The sequence below is a fragment of the Stylophora pistillata genome, chromosome 10 (genome assembly GCF_964205215.1).
Source record: "Stylophora pistillata chromosome 10, jaStyPist1.2, whole genome shotgun sequence".
Classification (NCBI taxonomy): domain Eukaryota; kingdom Metazoa; phylum Cnidaria; class Anthozoa; order Scleractinia; family Pocilloporidae; genus Stylophora; species Stylophora pistillata.
The window spans coordinates 9,670,275-9,695,223 of record NC_142528.1 but is presented as its reverse complement, the minus strand read 5'-3'; the positions used below and the strand labels follow the sequence as shown (position 1 = coordinate 9,695,223).

The 24,949-nt window shown below is 39.1% G+C and overlaps 1 protein-coding gene and 1 pseudogene across 1 annotated transcript; both read right to left on the bottom strand.

The window, feature by feature from the left end:
* Positions 1-8,245: 8,245 nt before the first annotated feature.
* LOC148721733 (uncharacterized) lies at positions 8,246-15,559 on the bottom strand (annotated as a pseudogene).
* Positions 15,560-20,487: 4,928 nt separating this feature from the next.
* On the bottom strand, positions 20,488-23,382 carry LOC148721732 (uncharacterized). Its single transcript, XM_088736954.1, has 4 exons — positions 23,164-23,382; positions 22,474-22,588; positions 21,910-22,059; positions 20,488-21,161 (listed from the first exon to the last, which is right to left on the bottom strand). The coding sequence occupies exons 1-4, from the start codon at positions 23,380-23,382 to the stop codon at positions 20,638-20,640; spliced, it is 1,008 nt and encodes a 335-aa protein (XP_088593080.1). The 3' UTR covers positions 20,488-20,637.
* Between the last annotated feature and the right edge of the window lie 1,567 nt (positions 23,383-24,949).

Here is a 24,949-nt window from a genome sequence, read left to right as displayed (position 1 = left end):
CCCAAATTGTAGATTGCGACAATCGCCTACAAAAAGAAGAAAAAGAGTTTAGTTGTCTATATTAACATCTGCTTTTCAGTATCCCCTTTTGATCTTAGTGTCAGCGATGAGGCTTTTATAAATGAATAAAAGTTATTTTATATTGTTTCATTGTATGCTAACTTCTATTTCCATCCAGCGCAGGTGCAAACTCAAGTCCAACTTAGTTTTGTTCTTATGAGCACGATTCGAAATCAAATCTTATGAAACTTATATCATACGAAAGGTTAGATCTTGAAGTTTTTTCATCTTTTAGTTTTTATGACGTGAAATTAAGAGTGCGTGTAAACACGGAAAAAATTTTTGCAGAAAGCGACTTGACGCCCTCCAGGAGTTCCTGAAGTGCAAACCGATCAAACTTATAATTACAAGTCAGAATAACAAGTAGCATGCCAGCGATTTTCTCTCTGATGGCTGCGTTCGTTAACTCATTGAAACAAAGGGTTTACCAAACAAAGAAAGGACTGATTTCGCTGTTCGCTAACTGATCATGTTTATTTCGTTTAACGTTCCATTATTCAGACAGTACACCTTTCCCTTTTCGCAATATATTACCGCATCTCAATTACCTTTCATTCGGATAAAAGTTTCACACCAACGTTTTAGTCAATCGCCACCGCTGGTGATTTCACTTTGAGTCGTGACGAGTTTTGTGGTGAAGAGTTTGTTGTGATGGCGAATTTACTGTAAACCCTAGGATTATCTGTCTTACTGTGCATAAAATTACTTGAGATTCCAAATGATTCCAAATGAACCCTAGGATTTTGTGTCTTACTGTGCATGAAATTACTTGAGATTCCAAATGATTTACGGACTCACCGTTTCCTTGTACGAATTCAGTGAGCAGGAGAACCATGAAAGGAAAAATAGTTGTTTGCTTGAGCTTGAAAAACAGCTTTGACTGAGCCATCAAATCCAAGTTCGGCAGCTGGCCGTTGGAGGATAACTAACGAGACCTACGAACCACAAGGAATACTTAACTGATGGACACTTCAACAACGGAAGGTTAATTACTTTAAAGAAGTAAATTCTAAAGAGAGGAAATCAGCAAACACGTAAAGGTGACTTCATTGATAGTAAAACATTCTAAGGCGCCCGTGATCACTGTTTGCATTAGTAGCCTACTTGCCAAAGTCAACAATACCAATGGTAATGTTTTAGTGAGTGCTGAGCAGCTGCTCTGAAACCGGGTTCTATTTCCGGAATTCATTTTCGTTTACTTAACGGATAGAAATGTCGAGTTGGCTTCAGAATGCCGGCCACCTTTGTCGGTGGACGTTTATAATGCGTGTACTTAGTACCAACCGTTCGTCAATTGCGAAGGAAATGAAAATCAAATTTCATTTTCGTTTTTCGTTTTTCGTTTTTCGCTGCGCTGTAAAATAACGAATTGGGACTTCAATTTTCGTTTTCCTTTTTTTGCTTTCGTACGGAATTTGGAAAACGGATTACAAGTCAAGTCAAGTCGGTTTTCGTTTTCCGCCAATGGCACCGGTAAAATAAAATAACTCATGGCAAAATAAAATAACTCGCGGCAGGATAAAATAACTGGCGGCAATATAAAATAACTCGGAGTAAAACAAAATTAACTCACGGCAAAACAAAATTTAAAATGCATTTGAGGGTCAGCGGCTGATATCGTTCAAATACTGACTACGTATTGCGTATGACCCTGTGTATTTAAACATGGCGGATTACGAATCACCTGGTAATCGTACCCTTGCCTAAAATAGTATTTCAACAAAAGCCTCTGTTTGTCGTGTCTTTTAAAATTCATTCGAGGGTCAGATATTGATTGCGAATGACACAAACTGAGCATCCTTGTATGGACTATCTCAATTCCAAATCACCTGATTCTTCTTCAAACCTATTACTCCACATGAAGTGAAGCTTGAAATTTCATCAATACCGAACAATGAATCATCTGGCCTTTAGTCTTGTCCTACACAACTTCTTAAACGCTCTTGTGACATTATATCCCCTGTCCTTGCAAATTTTCTGAATAAGTCTGTCAGTCTAGGGGCATACCCCTCTAAACTGAAAATGTCCAAAGTTATACCAGTCTACAAAGCTGATGATGAAACAGATGCTTGCAACTATAGACCGATTTCATTACGGTCAAACTTCAACAGGATTTTTAAGAAAATTGTGTACAACAAATTGAAAGTTTTGATACAAAAACACCAACTATTATCTTCATCCCATTACGGTTTTCGCTAAGCGCATTCAGTTATACTATACTGGACATGGTGGAGTCCATCCGTACCAATATGGATAAAACACTTTTTTCTTGTGGGGTATTCATCGACCTTAAAAAAGCTTTTGACTTGGTGGACCATAAAACATTACTTGATAAACTTAATTATTACTGCTTTCGAGGAATTGTCAATCAGTGGTTTTCCTCATATTTAACAAATCGTACTCAAACCACTGAGATTAACTCTTATATTTCGGATACTGAAGAAGTAGTTAGCTGTGGGGTACCCCAAGCCGTTTTAGGGCCGCTCCTCTTTTTGCTATATGTCAATGATATTCAATATTGCTCTAGGAAGCTTCAATTTTTTTCTTTTTGCAGATGATACTATTGTCCTTTACTCTCACGAAAATCTCAAGACATTCCATGGTTTACCTTTCAGCGGCAATCCAGTCAACAAAAGGACGCTGAACTTTCAATAGGTATTAACATTCTGCTTCTGTTGTCTTTACTTAAACGAAGAATCGCTGCCAATCAAAAGAATAAACGTCCCTTCTTGGTGCAGAAAGTCCTAAGAAAGAGAATTCTTTGCTAAAGCGATTGAACAAACAATCGTATTTTCTAATTTCTTCCATAACCTGTTCCGTGTCAATTTCACCTTCCATCAAAACACACGCACGTGAAAAAGTTGATAAACAATTGCTTGTCATGGTATCATGCCGCTTGCATAGCATTATTGGACACATTCCAATCGCACGATCGCAGAACTTTGTTCACATATGATCGCACTCGGTCGCACTCGATCGCACACGATCGCAGGACCAGGCTTTACACTTAACAGAAAGAAATCAAACTTATGGATTAACGTATGGATTAACTTCTTGGGGAACTGCATCTAAGACCTTGTTAAATAACATTCTTGTCCTGCAAAAACGTGTACTCTGTCCTATTCACTTTGCCCCAGTAAGGGAGCATGCAATACCCCTTTTCTTGAAAGCAAAACTTCTACCGCTAAAATTCCAATATTATGAAAAAATTGCTAATTTAATAGACGACATCAATACTAGTTCTGCAACGATTAATATTATGAAGTTGTTTTCTAATATTACCAGCGTTCACTCTTACGGCACACCGTTCATCAACGTCTTAGCATTTTCATACTGAAAAATCTGCACTTAATGTTTAAAGTAAGGCCCTTTCACATGTTGGCGTTAAAATTTGGAATGGAATACCAACTAGTCTCAAAAACTCATCCAAGAACTCTTTTAAAAAATCCATTAGAACAAAATTAATCGAAATTCTAGAAACTGAAAACTCCTATGTCGACATAGATACTCTAATTAATAAGATGAAAGATTAATTACTAACTGTAATTATGTTTAGTCTGTAGTTTTCCTCTTTATATATATCCTAATACCTAGATGTTTGTAAGCACGAAGGTTAATGTCTACATGATGTAATTGTCTGTGAATATTTATTGTATAAAATTGTGTAAAATTATTTGTCAACTGTCTGGCTTGACGCGATTAGCTCTTCACTATTTGCAAGCCAGCCTAGTAATAACCATCTGATGTGAACAAAGACAACTCCAAAAAACTCGAAAACTGGAAAAACTGTATTTCAAAAAGGCGGGTTACGAAATCAGTTGCCCTTTGTTGTGAGTCTTGCAAAGAAAATGTGTTCTTGAATGACAATTTTTTGCTGTATATGCGGTAAAAGAAATAAACTCACGGCAAAAGAAAAAAAAAGCCTCACGGCAAAAGAAAAAACCTCCGAAGGCAATTAAACAAAAAGCCTCACGGCGAAATAATGATAACCTCCCAGCCCCCGCGCTCTCTTTTACTCCCGTGAACACATTGTTATTTATTTTGCCGTGAGGTTATTTCTTTTGCATTGAGTTTTTTTCTTTTTGCCGTGAGGTGTGACGATAAGTTTTCGCGACCCAATTAACTGGGGAACTGAACCTTCGCGGACGGCACAACTGTAGTGTCCAGGCCTCCAAGTTCGCGCCCAAGGCCCAAGGAGACGTTGACTCGAGTATATATTATGCACTGTAAAGTGAGAACGGGGTGTGATACAATCTAGGATAACGAACAACTAAGCGAGCTGTAAGCGAACTGTAAGCGAACTGTCTAAGCGAACTCCAGAACGTTACATTGGCGACGAGGATCATCTCATAGGCGTTCGATCGAATTGTTTCGATCGAGAAATCTCTGCGAATGGCCGTATATGATACAAATCTCAACTTTGGACCGTTTGACCCGGACTTAGATCCAACATCGGTCGGCACTCGATTCAGGAAATATCTCGAAAGATTCAAAGTATACGCTCCTGCGATGAATATAAAGGACAAAGCGAGAAAACGAGCACTACTCCTACGCTGTGCTGGTCCCAAAGTACAGGACATCTTCGACACACTAGAGGATACGGGCGAAGACTTCGAAACCGCAGGAGGGAAACTTCTAGAGTAAATTGAGCCTAAAAGACATCATCTTTTTAGAATATACCAATTTCGGCAGTTAGCCCAAGCGGAAGAGGAGTCGCACGATGATTACACCACGCATTTAAAGCAAGCAGCGGCTCCGTATGAATTTCCAGAGGGTTGGCGTGAAGTTGAAATACAAATGCAGCTAATTGAAAAGGGAAAATCGAAGAGAGTTAGACGCCGCTTGCTCAGTAAGCCACACCCGCTTCAGGAGGCGTTAGATTACGCTAGAGCACAGGAATTAGCGGATAAACAAGCGAAGAGAATCGAAATGGAGCAACAAAGTCGAAGGAACAATACCGAGGAAGAGTTGAAGAGGGTCTTTTTAGGAAGGCAAAAGAGCCCGACTGGTATCAACAAAGAGTGTTAATTTTGTGGAGGCGCATTTCCACACGCGGGAGGAAAGGAGAGATGCCCGGCACTGGGAAAGAAATGCACCACATGCGGGAAGCTGAATCATGTTGCCAAATGCTGTAGGAGTAAAAGGGAAGTAAATAAGAGTATCGTAAAGCCAGTCCGTCAGGAGGTGCAATCAGATAGCAGTGACGCGGAATCCCTTTGTGGGATCGAAGAAGTTGGGGCTGTCGAAAGCAACACAAAACCCAGGCCAGTAAGAAGTATAAAAATCCAATGGCCAATAAAGCCATTCCGCGGACCCATACTATTATGCCTACTCTCGAGGATATCACACATGAGCTCAATGGAGCAAATGTTTTCTCCCACTTGGATATGAATCATGGCTATCATCAACTGGAACTGCAAGAGAACAGTCGGGACATCACCACATTCTCAACGCACATCGGGTTGTGCAGATACAAAAGGCTAAATTTTGGCACGAGATCCGCTGGTGAAATCTTTCAAGACACCGTGAGCAGGGAGATCACCCAAGACATACCTGGATGCCTCAACATCAGTGACGACATTCTTGTGTACGGAAAAACACAACAGGAACATGATCGGAATCTAGACAAATTATTCAAGAAGGCTAGAGAAAAGAAGAGAACGTTTAACAAGGGAAAGTGTGAATTCAATAAGCAAAGTTGTGTATTACGGGATGAAGTTTTCTAAAGATGGAGCATCCCCTGACCCGCGAAAGGTTGAGGCTATCAAGGTGGCCGAGCCTCCTCGTAACGCGAAGGAACTAAACTCATTCCTATGTACAGTGCTATACATTGCGAGATTTATGGAAAAGTATGCTCCATAAGCCGACCTTCTGAGAGGTTTACTCAAAGCCAACGTTTTTGCCTGGACGAGAAATCATCAGGAAGCGTTCGAGAGTTTGAAAGAAGGCCTTAGCTCAGACACAGTCTTGGTCTATTTTGACCCTGCTGCAGAGCATGAAGTTCATGTGGATGGCTGTCCGTTAGGAATCTCAGCGACCTTGGTCCAACGTGAGTCGAGTGACAAAGGCTGGAGGGTGGTGCAATACGCTAGCAGGGCCCTCTCAGATGCGGAATGGAACTATTCCCAAATCGAGCTAGAGATACTTGCGGCAGATTTTGCGTGCAGGAAATTTCATGTATTCATGTATGGCTTGCCGTTCAAAATAGTCACCGATCACAAACCGCTCGAAGTCATCCTGAACAACCCTAGGCATCAGACGTCAATACGGCTGCAAAGAATGATGGTACGAATGCTCGATTATGAGTTCAAGGTCGAATATAGGCCCGGAAAGACGAATATCTCCGATTATACATCTAGGCACCCGCTGCCTCGTGAAACCTGCACTAGAAGGGAACTAGGCACTACCAAGGATGTCAAGCAGTACGTGAATTTCGTGGTCGCAAGTGACATTCCCCGGGCTATCAGCAAAGAGGACCTGGTAAAGGCAACGGAAAACGACGAGGAACTAAAAAGGTTAATCACCTGTATACGGGAGAGGAAGATTGACCACAGGAACCAAGACATGAAAGCGTACTTCAATATTTACGATGAATTGGCTGTGGCTGACGGTCTTGTCCTTCGGGGTGAAAGAATCATAGTCCCTCGAGAATTCAGAGAAACTATGGTGAAAATTGCTCATGAGGGTCACCAGGGCATCGTTCGTACGAAACAACTGCTTCGTGCCCACGTTTGGTTTCCCGGAATCGATAAGATGGTCGAAAAGCACGTTGGGAATTGCCTAGCTTGTCAAGCTACCATCCCTTGCCACACCAGAGAGCCACTCCAAATGTCGGAGCTACCAACAGGTCCGTGGAAGAAGATCAGTGTGGATTTTGCGGGACCTTTTCCAAATAAGGACATGGCTTTAGTGTTCTGGGACCAGTATTCAAGGTATCCTGTCTTAGAATTTGTCACAAGTACCTCCGTAGAGGCTGTAATTCCCCAGCTCACACGTGTTTTCACTACTTATGGAATTCCAGAAGAGGTGAAGACAGATAACGGCCCCCCATTTAATGGGTCCAAATTTGCAAAATATGCCCAAGAACAAGGGTTCAGGCACAGGAAAGTCACACCCGGATGGGCGGAGGCAAATGGTGACGTCGAACGATTCATCCAGACGGTCAAAAAGAGCGCGAGGGTTGGCCAAGATCGAGGGGAAAGCATTTAAACAGGAGATCCAAAGGACGGTTGCCAACTATCGTGCCACACCCCATCCTGTGACGAGAGAAAGTCCCGACAAGCTTATTTTCGGGAGAGAGATAAGAAGAAAACTGCCAGAAAGGGTCGTTCCCTAGGAAGAACAACGCCATGAACTAATCCGTGAAAGAGACGAGAGAAAGAAGAAGCAAATGAAAGCTTATGCTGATGAGCGCAGACACACATCACAAAGCTCGATCAAAATTGGTGACCGTGTCCTTTTGAAACAGAATAGGGGTAACACGTTGACCCCGCCCTATGATCCACGACCATATGCAGTCGTTGGAATAAAAGGGAGCATGATCACTGTGAAGAGAGGAAAGGAAGTCAAATCCCGCAATTCTTCCCACTGTAAGGTACTCAAGTATGCTGGAAAGGAGGAGCACGACGATTTGGATTGGGACAAAGAACAACAACCGATGAACAGGCGACCAACCAACCGCCATATTGAAGTAGGGGAGGTTCCTGGAGAAGGAAATATAGTCATGCAAGAGACGCACAGGGGACCGACAATCGCGCTATCGGAACCCTGGAGATCAGTACGAGCCAGAACGTCCACGTGGGAAACAATTTACAGAGACTTCAAGCCTCACTAAAGAAAAGGGGGGAGGTGTAGTGTCCAGGCCTCCAAGTCCGCGCCCAAGGCCCCAGGAGACGTTGACTCGAGTATTTATTATGCACTGTAAAGTGAGAACGGGGTGTGATACAATCTAGGATAACGAACAACTAAGCGAGCTGTAAGCGAACTGTAAGCGAACTGTATAAGCGAACTCCAGAACGTTACATATTAACTGGGGAACTGAACCTTCGCGGACGGCACAACAATAACTGGGGGAAATCACTCGGTAGAGACCACTCGGCAGCGAGAACGGAAACTCGTCACGATTTCCTGGTACACGGAGATCTACTTCGAACGAGCTTATACGGACGTCTAGGATGAGACTGCATTTGGTTCCACAGTAAACTTTATTCTAGGTCAGGTCAACAAGCGACATGACCTCTAGCCTCTTTAGTTTAGTAATCAAGGATGTAATCAACAAAGCTTGCTTAAGTGCTATCGAGCGCGTGGTTCTATTGTCCTTTAAACTGACAATAGTTGAATATGAGCGGAAAACGTCTCTTTGAAGTTAAATGATCTACATTGAAATATTGATATGCCGAAAATGAAAGAACATACTCAGTAAACTTTAGGCCATTAAAAGTAGGAAACTTAGGTGAGAATTCACAACTTTGATTCCGAAAATACACTCGTGGTAATTACAATAGAGCAGCTTACAAAATAAAAATGAAAAATACAATTAAAAGTTTCCGCTTATCTTAGCAAGGTTGGTGTTAAGTTTGATCGTATGAAAGGAAATTGAAGTTTCGAGTATAAACTCAGCTGCCAACTATCATGAGAACTAATTTCACCGGAAAGACCATTTTATTTATATTTACCTAAAATTTCATTAGAATTGAACAAGAAAAGTACCGAGATCCAGCTGTACAATTTAACTAGGCTATTCGAAATTTGCTTGAGGCTTTTTATCTTTTTAAAACATCGCAATGAAAGAAACTCGCATGAACTGTGAACGCTAAAATTCCGAAAACAACGAATAAATATGCTTAAACATCCACAGGGAAAAATCACTAAATTTTCCCGCAACAGAGGTTTTTTCTTTTGCCGTGAGTCTTTTTTTTTTTTTTTTTTTTTTTTTTTCTCGTGTCTTCACTTATTTCGCAGGGATCTGTCGTATCATGATTGGTTGTTATTTTAGGTAGAATCGCATCCTTGAATACAATCTCGCATTCTGATTGGTTAACGAAGCGAGGTATTTGTATAGGTAATCACATGATTTCGAGTGCAATTTGGAACAAATAAGCACGAGTAAATTTTTTCAAAGACTAACAAAATTGCATGAGCCCAGCTTCTTTTGCCATGTTTCATTGGGAGTAAAATCTACATCTTTAATGATGGTAGATCTCGTGTCCGGGATCTTGATTGCGCCGAATGTGAAATTAGTAAATGTGACTTCTTCCAAGCGCGAGTCAAGTGCATTTATGCTCATTAATCCTGGGTTTTCCTCCGCTAGCTATTTCAGTGAATTTGAAACACCATTCTCCCACATCCATATCTCAGTGGACCATTTCATCTGTAAGCTTTTGCTGATAGCTGGTATCATGTCAGCATGCCCACTCACCATCACTATCTTTCCTTTAAAGACGCAAACAGAAACCAGCGCTGTTATGTCGGCGACCATTTGATGGTCAACTTGCTTTTCCTTCTTGGTAAACGTGCTTCTCCTGGTGGTGATCGCTTTCCAACTACACTCACTTATTTTTTGCCACACCGAGTCTATCGGCGGAGGCTCTAATCCATATAGGATTCCCCAAGCAACTTTTCTGTCATTAGCGACAACATCCGTTACCTTTCCAATGTCCAGACGTAGCCTTGGATCTTCTATACATTTCAACTTCAATTTTTGTTGGCAGCTAACTTCTTTGCTTCGATCCACATATTGGAATCATCCACGTAAATGAAAACGTGGTAATTGTCTTCACTCGGAGGTTTAATTGGCTTTAGATTCTCTGAGCAAGATGAGCATGTCATGCTTATATGTCTTTGAACATCTGATCGCCAAAACATTGATAACAGGTCAAGTGATTTTTTCAACACTGCCAAATCTTGTGATATCTTGTAAGATCCTTGTTGCATTTGTAGCAATTTAACCACAGGGTGCCTAATTAGATTATGTCGTGACGTAAATGACGATGTTGCGATTTTCACAAAGTTCAGCCTGGTTTTTCTGCGCGGAAATGAAAAGCCCCAAACTAATTATTATATCCTCGAAAACGGTACTATTCCCAATTAATAAAGCTTAACCTGAACCGATTCTTAGTTATGGCGCATGGGGAAAATGATAATTGAAAATTTGCTACAAATTGCGATATTTGGATTTTGAAATACTAGTGATTTTTAAAAGCGTTCCCTGAGCTCAGAATTTAATGAAATGGTCCCGTTTTAGACTTATTACATACCTCAATCCCTCCTATACAAATTTGTTAAATTGATATGAGTTTGCTTTCTTTTGCGCTTTTCAGGAATAAAGTTCATTTGCCTCCACTCGGGGCACTGATTTCCGCTATTTTACAGCTACAGACGTTCCGGCGTTTCGGTTTTCGTGAATTTTCTAGGATAAAGAAGCAAGTCTGGGGAAAAAAGACCTTACCACGTTTCTAAGTTTACTATAAGGTATCTCGAGGCAAAATATGAAGGTTTTCAATTTTTCGATCAAGTGCCACATTTTTCGATTTTCAGACGGTCGGTCAATTCAAACATTCGCTCTTAAAATTGTCACAAATCAAACTTTGTTTCAGTATTTACCTTTAATCTGCGACGGTGTTTTTATCTTTATTGCTTAAAATTAGCTTCAACACAATATTTTTCATTCTGAAGTGTTTGAAATGTCGCGACTTGTGAGAAGTAGAGATTTGTTATTTTCGACACGCGTTAGGAAGTCGCCTGTGTCAAACAGTGTTTACATTTATAGAAATTACCTCAATATGACTGAAGCTAAAATGAAACTTTCGATTTCTTTCGAAAGCATAAGGTGTTTTTTTCTATTTTTATTATTTTTTTTTTTATTATTTTTTTTTTAAATAGGGTATACGTAAATACATGATTAACCCAGTAAAGAGTTTTCTAACGCATGGCCCTCTGTAATACAGATCAAAAATAGATAATATAAAATTCGAAAAATACATACATACAATAATTAATTTAATTTAACATTTAAAATGAAGTTTAAAAATAATTTAATAAAAAATGTGTAATTAGCATAGGATAACGGCAATATATCGCAACAAACTCGGACGATCAGGAGAAATAGCAATTGCAGTAAAGCAGGAAACGTCATGCAAAGCAGCAAAGTTCTTCAATATGGGCAACGGAATTGAGTTTTTGAATGAAAAGTTCGCGTAGCTTGCGCTTAAAAAAAGCAGAAAAAGAAATAGGAGCATTAGGCGAGACAGGAGGAGTTCTTACAAGCTGTTTGATCTCAAGAGGTAGTGCATTAAAAAGAATAGCAGCTAAAAAGGAGAACATGCACTTGCCGGAGTTTGTTCGGGGCTGAGGGACCACTAAGTTTCCCGATGCGGCACCCCTGGTCATATGGGCACTGTTTGCACTGCATAATTACGTCAAGTTGTTGGTTGGAAGAAATAAAACATTTTCATATAATTTTTATCGTGTCCAATCGATATGATATAGGGAAATATGGGCGCTTGCCTAACGAAGGATAATTTGATTGTCACAAACGTATCTCTTGATTATCTGCCGGCAATGTATTAATATTTCACTTTCTGGTAGCTTGTGGAGGCTTACACCTTTTCCTTTTGAGTTTTAGTATGTATTTTCACATTCAACCACACGACAGTTCACCTCATTTCGACCATTAGGAGTGTTAGAAATTGTTTTCACAAAAGTCAAACAGGTCAACAAGGACGAATCGCCGAACCAAGTTTGACTATTGCTACGTCACAGCTGACGTAAGGTAGGTAGGTAGACTTTATTTAGCCACGGTGGCCCATTCAGCAACGAGGCTGATATCCAGAGGGGCCCTGGAGTAAAAAATTACAATAGTTAAGAATACAAGACATCTTGAAAGCTGGAAATACAGGATAAAATTTAAAAATACAAAAAATATTTATAAGTAAAGGTATAAACAAACATGCAACAGTTTACAAGAATATAGTGTCTATAAAATTTTAAAATTTGTAGGTATTAATTAAAACTTTGAAGGAAGAAAGTGACTCGGCGTTTTGAATACAACGAGGTAAAAGGTTAAAAAGAGCTGAGCCCGAATACCTTAAAGTTCGTTTTGCAAGGCTTAGTTTCGGTTTGGGTAGGTGCAAATCTGTTCTCCTGCGAGTATTATAGCTATGTACATTTCAATTTCCGGTGAAATAGTCACTCATATAGTAATAGTACTAGAAATATAGAAATAGTACTACATATAGAAATAGTACTAGATTATTTAGGCATTTAAATACTAAGGTACATCTATGTCTCTTCCGTTTTGTTTCTAGCTCAGCCCACCCTAAAACATTAAAAGTGTCTTTAGAAGAGTCACGCCTTAAAACGATGCGGGCAGCGCGATTTTGTAACCGTTGTAGGGTTTTGCTGGAGGTGGCTGACAATTCACCCCACACGGTGTCCGTATAACACAAGATTGGCTCTATAAGTGTATTGTAGACACAATTCGCCGCTTTGAGAGTAAGGCAAGATCTTATTCGGGCTAAGATTCCCAGTCGCTTGTTGACTTTGTTACAAATCGTGTCAATATGCTCTTTCCAGTGAAGCTGCTCGTCGAGCATAACCCCGAGATAATTGAACTTCGTCACTCTCTTTATGTCCTTTCCTTGGATCTGCAGTACGAATTCTAATGAGTTTTGCAGTAATTGCCTTGTTCCAAAAAGTAGTCCTTTCGTTTTGCTATGATTTAATATTAGTCTGTTACTCGTCAGCCAGTGCTCAACTCGTTTGAGATCTACTTATAGATTTTCCCTGATGGCGTTGACATGGGACCGAGAGTAATAGATGACTGTATTGTCGGCGTACATGCTAATTTCGGAGTGCATCAGACACTTAGGCAGATCATTTATGTAAATAACAAATAGTAATGGTCCTAATATGGAACCTTCGGGAACGCCAAAGTCTACAGGAAGGCTAGATGATAATTCTTTTCCATATTGAATCCTCTGCGAACGAGTAGTTAAATAATTTCTGAACCAATTTAAACTGTGTCCTCTAACACCAAAGTGTTGTAGCTTATGAAGAAGGCAATGGTGATCAACGAGATCAAAGGCCTTTTTTAGATCGATAAAGGTAGCTCCGGTTAACTGTTGCTTGTCCATGTGTTCTAAAATATGATCAACTAGGTAAACAACAGCGGTTTCAGTAGAATGTTTCTTGCGGAAACCGGACTGAAACTGACTGAAAGAACTTTGTTTTCATCAGGAAAGGACAATAGTTGAACTTGAATGGCACGTTACATCACCTTGGAAACCAGGGGGAGAACTGAAATTGGACGATAGTTGTTCTCGTCATCCTTCTTCCCAGTCTTGTAAATTGGAGTGACTCTAGCTTCCTTCCACTGTGATGGAATTTCACCCGTCGAAATAGTGAGGTTTATAAGATAAGTGATCAGCTTGGCTATAACGGAGGCTGCATCTTTAAGGAGTTTTGCAGGGATTTTGTCGAGTCCAGTAGCCTTTGATAATTTTAGTTTTGTCAGCTCATTGCGCACAAAACTGGTATCAACAGAAAATAGAGTAAAGTCCTTCTCAACTCTAGGGACTAAAATTTGAGGAAAGGCAGAGTCTTTAAAGACATTGCATAAATTCCTTGCAATCGATGTAAAAAACTCGTTGAACTTTTTGTTGTTTTCGTATAGAATTTGGAAAACGGATTGCAAGTCAAGTCGTTTTTCGTTTTCAGCCAATGGTACTGGCAAGATAAAATAACTGGCGGCAAAATAAAATAACTCGGGGTAAAAACAAAATCAACTCACAGCAAAAACGGCAAAATTTAAAATTCATTTGAGGGTCAGCGGCAAAAATCGATCGTTCAAAGACTGACTGCGTATTGCATATGAACGGCAATGTATTTAAATATGGCGGATTACGAATAACCTTAGTATTTCAACAAACGCCTGTGTTTGTTGAGTCTTTTAAAATTCATTTGAGGGTCAAATACTGATTGCTCATGACATTGTATTTCAGAAGGCGGGTTACAAAATTGTCCTTTGCTGTGAGTCTTGAAAAGAAAATTTGTTCTTGAATGACATTTTTTTGCTGTATATGCGGTAAAAGAAATAAACTCATGGCAAAAGAAAAAGCCTCACGGCAAAAGAAAAAGCCTCACGGCAAAAGAAAAAAATCTGAAGGCAGAAAAAAAAAAGCCTCATGGAAAATTAAAGAACCTCCCAGCCCCCTCGCTCTCTTTTACGCCGTGAGAAAATTGTTATTTCTTTTGCCGTGTGTCCTTTTCTTTTTGCAGTGAGGTTTTCCCTTTTACCGTGAGTCTTCTTCTTTTTGCCGTGTCTACCCTTATTTCGCGGGGATCTGTCGTAACATAATTGGTTGTTATGTTAGGTAGAATTTATTTTCCCACGGAATGTCAGTTTCAGTGCCATTGGTGAAAAACGAAAAACGACTTGACTTAAATTGCAATCCGTTTTCCAAATTCCATACGAAAGTGAAAAACAAAAAACGAAAATTGAAGTCCAATTTCGTTTTTTTTACAGCGCAGCGAAAAACTGAAAACGAAAATGAAAAACGAAAAACGAAAAACGAAAAAACCAAAATGAAATTTCATTTTCATTTTCCTACGCAATCGAAAATCACTTGGCACTAAGGTGCACGCATTGTTTATAGGAAAGATATTTTTCTACAATTTGAAATTAATCATAACTTTTTTCGTGTGTTTATTTGAGTGATGAGGGATTTTCAGACCTACGTTGTCTTTCTATGACAAAATGAAATTACTAAACGTGATTGGAAGATATCTAACATTAATTTATACTTAGTTCAAAAGATTACCTTGCGATTGGTTCCTAATGAAACATTCAACATTAGCAGAACTTTGCAAACCTAATTCTCGTAGCTCTGAGCATAGCATATTCAGAACACAAACGATACTAAAAAAAGTATGTTTCAAAAAACGCAGAAATGATTCATATCTCATAGACCGAGCACCCGCGTATCATCTCTGTTCACGTTATTCGTGAACTTATATGTGCTTTTTACGCTGGAGATATCGACCTTAAAAAAAATTTTCAGAAATTTTCAGAAATAGTATTCGCACACTCATGTTTGATCTCTGGATCTGTATCTGTTTTATTCGTGACTATCAAGAATTATTAGAGAGACGACATCGTGAAAACGATTCGATTTCCGTTGATGTCGTACGAAGAGTTTAGATCCGTGACAATATCTAGAGAAACTAATAACATTCTGAAAACAGGAAGTCTCTCACATGCATATTGAGTTATTACCTGGATAAATTCAGGACTCCGTTGCAGTTTTCACCAGTTCGAAGAGTCAATCATCTATGCACTAGATTTGACAATTTCCTTCCTCCGTTTGGAGTTGACAAGTGGAAGTATGGAGATAACATGGGAGAGATAGCTTTCTCTGTCGATAAGGCCATCTACCTACTGGGCATTCAGCTCTTTGGAAGCTTCGAACAATATGAAGTCACAGTTAAAGTTAGGAGTCATGGCTGTTGCATCTCATGAAATTGTGTGGCGTATCCGTGTTCCATCCTCATGGTACGGCGAAGGACACAACTGAACAGTCTATTGAATGTCACGCAGTGCCTTTTAACTTCACTAGGCATGTGCTGTATGCATCTTTGTGAGCAACGTAACCACGCAGCATTTTTACAACTGGAAGTGCCCTGCTCTGTTATTCCGAGAAACTGTTATGTCCGCTTGATCAGGGCTTGCACTTCATGCCCCCCTGGCGTGATAAATTATGACAGAGTTTCCTCTTTAGAAAGGAAAGAGGAAACTTTCAGAATCAAGGAACGGTTTGAATCTTGATCATGATTATCGTCCTTTATTTGAATGCGTGTTTGAATCATCAGTCCGTGAAGACGCAAACTAATCGGAGAAAGAGATTGTCATATTGACATATTGTTCGATGTCAATTTCATTCAAATCGAACATGGGGCAATTATCCCGCCGCCACCTCCTTTTTTATTTTTATATTTATTTTTATATTTCAATACACTACGTTTTAGAACACATAAAGATCACAGTTAGGAGTGGTCGGCTTGGTCTTTCACTTCCAAGGGCAATACTTGAATTTGCACCTTTGGAAGTGATTGATATTTAATGTCTCCTTAGAATATCAGGGCATTGTCCAGCAAACAGACGATTAGAAAATCAAACTGATCAACTAAGAGACTAAGTGGTATTTTTCAGTGATTCCACACCAGTTTTACAACCTATTTACAGGAGGCGGCGTGGCCAAGTGGTCAGGGTGCTGGCCTTGTAATCCGGTGTCCCGGGTTCAAATCCTCTATTTATCTATTTATCTATTTATTTATTTATTTATTTATTTATTTATTTATTTATTTATTTATACAGGCAGGTCCAATTCAGCTAAGCCTGGTTTAAATGGAGGCCTGTATACTAAATGATTTACTTAGAAATACTTATATATATATAACTGAGATAATTAGGTAATTAAGTGAATGAATAACTAGGTGAAACGACATAGAAACGAATGATATAAATCAACTATATAAGTCTTAAGCTACTAGATTTGGGGGTGCAGAAATGCAGTTTAAGACCCTTCTTAAATTTCGAAAGAGAAGTTTCTATCCTAAGCTTGTAGGGTAAATCATTCCATGCTTTAGCTGTGTTGTAGCAAAAAGAACTTTGGTATTTAGTGGTCTTTGCTAAAGGAAAACGGAAAAAGTCCTTGTTCTGTATGTTATATGCGTGGAAGTCGCGCGAATAGTGAAAATCGTTCAACAGGTAGGCAGGCGCAAGGCCATTAAGGTGCTTGAATATCTGAAGGCAAATTTGATACTTCCGACGTGATTCTAATGATGGCCAACTAAGAGTGCGATATATTTCATGGTATTGTATTTTGCAAGTAGTGTGCGGTTTGTCCAAGTAGTCGCGGTTTGTTTTTCCACAGCCATCCCAAACAACGGAACAGTAATCAAACAGAGGAAAAATCATAGTGTCATTTGTAAAAAGTGATATAAGCCTCTCGAGAGATGACCGTACGAGCTTTGAGTAGCATGCCCAACCGAGATGAAATTTTAGTTGAAATAAGGTCGATATGGTCATTCCAAGAGAGGCACGGATCAAGCATGACACCAAGATACTTAAGCTCGTAAACTCTAGGCACGGTCTTATCACGTGCTGTAATACAAAAGTCAGTAACTTTGGCGAGCTTCTGCTGTGATCCTACGAGCATTATCTTAGTTTTCTGCCACTCACTGGATTTGTTCTCGATTGCTCCTTGTTCGACTCCTCGGCTGCGCTCTGTAAATAGCCCACTAGTCTGCCTCCAGCCAGTGGGGATTTTTAAGCACTTAAGCCCCTAAGGGGGAGCTTCAATTTACGTATTTAATGATTTTGATCACGCAAATCAACTTAAACTTAGTCCTTACTAATTACTGGGTAAATGCTGATCTGGACAACAACTCCACTTGGCCAGGGAGGTACATCTTTGCTCAGTCGGTGCTTTCTTGTGTAGCGGTGAGGCGCTTCGACCGTTGAAATTGTAACTTAAGCGTGAGCCAAACATTGATTTCTACTCAACCTGACTTTTTTTAAGAATCATGATGCTGATTTTCACGTGACATCATCAAATTCCAAAATCCAAAAATATATCCTCATCAGGGGGTAGTAGTAGGGGGTCTAAATTCGTGTCTGTCTTCATATTTTCAGCTCAATAGCATTCTTGGTTTGGAAAGTAGCGCAGTTTGAAGTTCAGAGTTATGGTGGTTGCGTGTCATAAAGCTCCGATCGCTGTTGTCGAAAAATATAGACCTATCTGATGATTTTGGTTACTATGGAGAATTTTGAATTTTATCAACTAATAATCGCTTAGTTGATATTTTTTTTATCCTCATCACTTTCCTGCTTGATATTGTATTGATATTGTTAGGGGATATTAGTTCTGTCTCGGTCAGAGTTAATTAAGACACTCACTGGGCCATTGAGCAATGATTTTAGGTTATTAGGGCGAAGTATTGTCATTCGATCGAGTCCGAGGCTCTTCAAGTGTGTACGTGACAGAATGTGGCAGAATTTCTCCTTACAATATCAATACGAAGTCAAGCAGACAAGTAAAGAGAATAGAGTAAACATTTCAATTCGGGGATTATTAGTTGATCCGATACCAAATTTGGTCGAAAGTATCGAGTAAGAACAGGGCCATAACTTCTTTATCAACATTTAAAGCAAATATTATGAGGGAGAATCTTGCTACATTTATTACTGATGGCGGCTGCATAAACTGTTGCATTTGTAATTCTTAATTAACGGGAGCTTAATTGTTAACTTATTGTAATTGTCAAGTACCAATTAAATTTAGTCATAAGTATAGGCAATTTAACTTATTGTAAAAATTTCATTGAAACCTAGATATTTGTACACCCGCTATATATTTATACACCTGTACTAAATATCTTAGTGTGATTTTTAGATTTTAGTCAATTTTAAGTGTCCCCGATTAGAATACCACTTGTGCTCAGCTAGAAGATTTGACACGATAATAAAGTTACTAACACGATAATAAAGTTACTGACTGACTGAGTGAAATTATCCTAGCTAACAACATAAGAATTGTATGGCAGATACTTAGGAGAATCATCAATGATATCTTGGAAGCAGTAGGGTTAAACATTTATTCGCACTACGCATATTTCAGTTGTATCACTACCAACAGCTTTTTCCTCAGCATAATTTAGATGCTGATATAACAACAATAATAATAATAATATTTATAATAATATTACTTCTACTGCGCCTTCTCTATACAATATTCAAAAGTGCATCACAATGATATAACTTAATAACTAAACTTACACCTCTATTATAAATTTTACAAATCTTTCAATAAAGCTTACAAACTATTTACATTTAAAAATCTAATATAGAATAAAAACAACTGTAGAAGAACTTCTAAGATACTAATGGATAAAAGAAAATTACTAAGATAAGCGAAATGATTCCTTGTATCAAAATGTTTTCATCATAGTCTTAAAAGATTCTAAGTTCCTTGCTTTCAGTGCAGACGTAGGTAACTTGTTCCATAAAAGGGGAGCAGCTATCTGAAGTGCTCTGTCCCCATTGTCTTCTTTGTTTTCGCAATTGCTCTTTCAAGCAAGGGACCATTGTCATTACGTCTTAAGCTATAGCACGAAGGCTGTTGAATGCAAATGGGGTCTGAGAGGTACTTAGGCGCAAGACCGTGCAAAATTTTATAATTTGTTAAAAATAACTTATGATGTATTCTAGCGCGCACTGGTGACCAATGTAATTCTGCAAGCAGAGGTGTTATGTGACACTTAATAAGCACTTCAAGTCACAAATTAATGTTGATATTACAATGCTTTTCCTCTACAATTTGCAGGTATTTGCGGCTATCAAAATGGACAAGTTTCAAACTTTTCTCATGAACAATACAATATTTGGGTCCTGTTGTTTCCTTGGATACAATAGGTTTTAAAACGCATTAAGATCACATTTAGGAGTGGTCGGCTTGTTCCTTCACTTCCAAGGGAAATACTCGAATTTGCGCTCTTAGAAGTGATTGATATTTAATATCTCCTTACGATATCAAAGCGTTTATCCAGCAAACAGGCGATGAGAAACTCAAACTGATCAACTAAGAGACTAAGTGGTATTTTTCAGCGATTCCACACCAGGCTTACAACTTATTTACAAACTCAATAGTAAAGAGGCTAGAATGGAGAATTATGGATCAGATATTATGAGTTTGAGGTCGAGGATCCATAGAAAACTTCACCACTCTGTTTGTCATACATTGCTCATAGTCTGAGAGTTCGAAGCTCGATCAGTCAATAACCCCCATAGATAAGATTTTTCTTTCCTCTCATCGACTTCCTGCTGGAAAATATGCTGATACTGTAAAGGGAAATTCACTTTTTTTTCTTACTCTTTGTGGTGAAAATGTTTAAGTTGTTTCGTGTTTCGTAGACTGATTGGAGGAAACACCAAAACAAAAAAAAAACACTACACTAATATCGATGTCTTTCGGAACAGCTCTAAACGTAATCTAACCTCGAGGTCCTCCATAACGGTTCTCTAAAACACTCTACTCTGAGGTATAACACTATACAATGACAACTGACTTGTGGACAAGAATATTCCACAAAGAGTGTCACCAGATCGCATACGTTATGGGAAAACAACAAAAGTTACTACACAATTATCTTTGTTCTTACAAGTTCTTGAACACCTTCCGCACAGGTTTTTGTAATTGAAGTCTTTTTATCATACACAATGAGAAAACTATTACAACCGGCATATAGTAAGTAAGGTAGGCTATACATGATGATAACTCACCTTTTTAATCTGTTCTTGATCTAATTGGTGTGCTTTCTAAGATAAAAAAGGCTGGTGCAACTTTTTATGATGATTAAATAATGTTATAATTTTCTTTTTCTTTTTTTCTTTTTTTCTTTTTTCATTAACCACATTGTCTTGTTGAATTAATGTCATACTACTGGTAAAAATCTAACAGTCAGAAATTTACTCGTTTTAATCATGGTCATATGTGGAGTGTGGATAGTTCTTAAGACAGCTTATCGCGCGTATATTTTCCAAAAATCTCCTCGTGATAGCTTGTTTTCGTTGTCTTTGTCATCGCACGACCAAACCAACTCGCTGACATACCAGTGATACTTGAGTGAAACGTACGCCAAGTGATCGACTAGCCTGTTATTCCGGCGCAAGTGACCCCAATTCCCGCCATAACTGGCTCCCCACCTATGACACATCACAGAAAGGAAAGAATTATCCCCCTCTACTCTCTGGAAAGAGTTGCATGAAGAAGGTAGCTCATCCGTCTGACCGCTGAAGTATTTGACCACGACTTCACCAGAGCTGTTAGCAACAGTGGTCACGTGGAATGTGCGTCCCAATTGTTTGCTGCAGTAGAATCTCAGCTGAGTGAAAGACAAACGCTTCCTCAGTTCGTTCATGGCGGTATCGGAAAGGAACATTTTTGAATTGTTGTAGTCTTGTATTCTAAGGTATGATCCCATAGACGTCATCTTCTGAGGGATGGAATCCTCAGCCACAATGTTTGCGACCAGCAGCCAACCTCCTGGAATCAAGCAAACTTAATTGTGTCATCATTTATCGCCTGAATAGAGTCGGAGGATTTTAGGGGGGGGGGGGGGCACATGGTTTCAAGAAGAACGGAGGGAGGATCAGGCAAGTTTAAATATTATTGAAAGAGAACGACACGAGGATTACAAAAAGCATGCAAAATATTAATTTATAAATAAATTTGAGACGGATCTGCGAACCCTTCACAAATCGGAAAATCAATTTTTCAGGCTTACAGAGTTTTCGAGTCTTAAAAAAGGATTCCACAGCCGTCGGATGGTTGCTTTGAAAGCACGCGAATCTCGCAAATATAAATTCTGGCAGAAATTACCTTTTAAGAAACTTTAAAGTTCTGGTTGTTTCCATGATTATCAAGCTTTCAAAAAATGTGTACATTGATGGGATTATCTATGCTTGCTCGTGCGTAAAAGCACGAATTATAAATGCCACTAATCCTCTCTCCGTGATACCTTTAACCCTTTAACTCCCTTAAGTGATCAAGACAGAATTTCTCCTTACAATATCAATAAAATATCAAGCCGACGAGGTATGAGAATAAGGAAAAAAGACAATCAGGGGATTATCAGTTGATCCAATATCAAACTCTCCAAAGTAACATTGTAAGAACTGTATGGCAGAGTAAGTTGAGCTTCTATCACGCGGCTGGGTTCATGCGGGGAGGTGCATTAAGGCTGGAGGTTGCTACCCGATTGGTTTATCAATATTTCAAGAATCCTTCATACCTCCATCAGTTGTCAAGTCGCAGTAAACTTTTAAAGGGTCTCCGCTTTTCCCGGGGTCGATCCAGTACTCCCCGTTTCCTTTCGATGACCCAGTATCCAAGATATGTTTACAAGAATTTCCGGGTTTTTCTTTAACGTGACCGATAATCCCTAGATGCAACGAATCATAACGGAAGTTTATGTGTCAAGCGTGAGTTGCGCCTAAATTTGATTGGTGTCCTCAAAAACTTTGAAAAGTAAGCGCTTAACAATACAAGGTGATGAAAATTATAAATGGTTGGCTATAACAATAATGATAAAACCCTTTCACTACCATGGGTGACCAAGTTAGAGTTTCTTTTTGCATTATCAATACAATATCAAGCAGACAAGGGATGAGAATAAAATATTAATTCGGGGATCATAAGTGGATCCAATTGCAAATTCCCAGAAGTAACGTCATGTGAATTGTATGGCAGACAGTACGAAAAATTTCTTATCAGATCTTGCGAGAGGAAGGGTCACATCTTATCAGTTGTCGGTCAAGAAGTCAGAAATTCAGAATATCGTCACAAAAAGTTTTACCAATAGAACAGTGTTCCCCGGTGTATCCTGTAGAACATATACAGCGGTATCCTTTATCTCCAAATCCTGTTTGACAGCGGCCATTCGATGAACAAGGATTGCTGGTGCAAAAATTCTGTTGAGGCAAAAAGAAATTCGATTACATACTTAATTATTCATTTCATGCCAGAAGAGGCAAGAAATTGCTAGAAAATACAATAGAACCCCGCTAACTCTAACTCCAAAAGGAACAAAGAATGGGTTAAAGGAAATCGGATCTTTCTCAAGGTACCAGGGAGTTCGAGTTAACCAAGTTTCAGTTACTAGAGTTCTACTGTAGAAGGGAGATATTAGACAAGAGAAAATAAAAAAATTGTGAAAATAGCAGAGAATAAAAGGAAAAGAGATTGAAAAGGAAATGCTTGTCGTAAAAGTAAGGAGAGATGAAGGCAGAGAGGAAATAAACAATGCGTAACACATAGGAGCGCCACAATTTCTTTCCTTAGCTTGGTTTGAACCGGAGAACCTAGGATAAGTGTTTTTTAACCGGGTCAGAAGAACACAGTGCGCCTTAAGGGAAAACAATCCATCAACGTCTTGGCGCAAAGTTGAGAAGTATGTGCAGTGTCTATCTTTTTGCATAGCTAATTTTGCGGTCCTAATTTCATTGTGTAAGACCTCCATCGAAATGAAAGACCAATACAATGATACCTCAACTGATCTGTAGATAAATCCCTCTCGATATTTAAGATCTCCAGGATGAACAATGTGATCTGAGTCACTTAGTTCACATCTATTCGCTCCGTCATTTTCAGCTCCAAAGTTGATCGACACACAGTCGTGTTCAAGATAGCACCTCAATTCACAAATGTCCATCGAGTCTATGACGAGCGAAATGATCGTGTGATTCAACAGAGATCTCCCAACCATTTGGGACTCATACTTTAGAATGCGACAATCATCTGTAAAAGGAAATAGCAGAGAAAAAAACAGTTTAATCAACCAGATCTTCAATTTAGAATAATCAGTTCATACCACAAGGTGCCAACTTGAAAACGATTTTAACCTATCTAAAGTACAGAACAGACTAGTGACTGAATGGCGATTTTTCTTAATATTCAAAAGGCTTGGACATGAGCAGCTGAGATTGTGGCCGGCTTTTCCTAGGCCAAATAGGGACCAGTCATTATCACCTGTGGGGGAGTGGGAGGATTTTGGTTTTGTCGCGATAAAATATATCTGACCCACCTCATAAGGCTTTAAAATATTCTAATGTTTCCCCTTCCCCCTCCCCCTCCCCCCTACATTAGCAATTAACTGGCAGTCAATTCTCCACAGTCCCCTCTGTCTATATATTGTGTTGACGACGATTAATCTCGAATCCGTTCCTCCTGAAAACTAAGGGATACCCTAGGCGATAACTGATAACTCCCTTACAGAACGTATTTTTAAAAAGCAATAACATTATTATCCCGGATTTGCTTTGTCACCTGAATAAACTAATTGTTTGGAAAGTGTCAAAGAAATACACTTGAAAATTGAGTGAGAAGGGGGTAGAAGTGTGTTCTTGCATGCTATCGATCGTTTCAAATGGAGTCGCGAGTGTTTTTGCACCAGTCTTAAAACGATGGAAAGGGATGCTACTGATTTTCTTAGCGTAGCCTAGTTGTTTATACTAACATCTGCTTTTCATTACCCTCTTTGATCTTAGTGTCAGCGATGATGCTCTTATAGTAAAAGCAATTTTATTGTTTTGATATATCGTTTCAATTACTTATGCGCATTGTATGCTAACTTCTACTTCCGTCCAGCGCAGGTGCGAACTCGAGTCCTACTGATCTAGGATCAAGAAAATCATCAGCTTAAATGTAAATAAGTTCTTCTCTTTTATTAAATAGGCTTCAATCGTCTTCTTTTAGGTCACGTAAAAGAAAAAAGAGGCCAAAACAACTGAAACAAACATACAAACAAACAAAAAAAGGAAAAACTGCTAAAAAAGTAAGTTTGCAATTTTTTTACGTGGTCATTGAAGGGCTAGGATTGGTATTCGGTCTATTCGCTACCCCTACAAACTCGCCACTACAAAACTTGCCACCACTCAACGTGAAATCGCCACCGGTGGCGATTTGACTTAAAACGTTATGTGTAGCCTCTCGTGTGAAACTCACATCAAATGAGAGCTAAGATGTAGTAGTATACTACGAATAAGGAAAGGGACTCGGAAGTTAGGTGTAACGTCTCAATAAATGGAACGTTAAACGCAATAAAACACAATGAGATCAGGAAGATTATGATCAATTAGCGAACAGCGAAACCAGAGTGATATCCGCCGAGTGATATAAATGATTTTCGCCAAAATGAATGAAATCGTATGAAACTTACATCACATAAATGCTAAGAAGTCGAAGTATACTGCGAAATTTAAAGCGCGTACAAATACAAAGAAGTTTACTCCAACAGACTTTGGCGTCCTTTCTTTGTTTCACGGTAAACTCTT

Bases quoted from the DNA above. Each gene is read 5' to 3' on its own strand.
- LOC148721732 (XM_088736954.1), bottom strand. From the start codon at position 23,382: ATGGTTGGGAGATCTCTGTTGAATCACACGATCATTTCGCTCGTCATA. The intron at 22,060-22,473 runs GTAAAACTTTTT...CGTTGCATCTAG, and splicing joins CGGGGAACACTGTTCTATTG to GGATTATCGGTCACGTTAAA. The intron at 21,162-21,909 runs GTATGAAGGATT...GCTTGATTCCAG, and splicing joins CGACTTGACAACTGATGGAG to GAGGTTGGCTGCTGGTCGCA.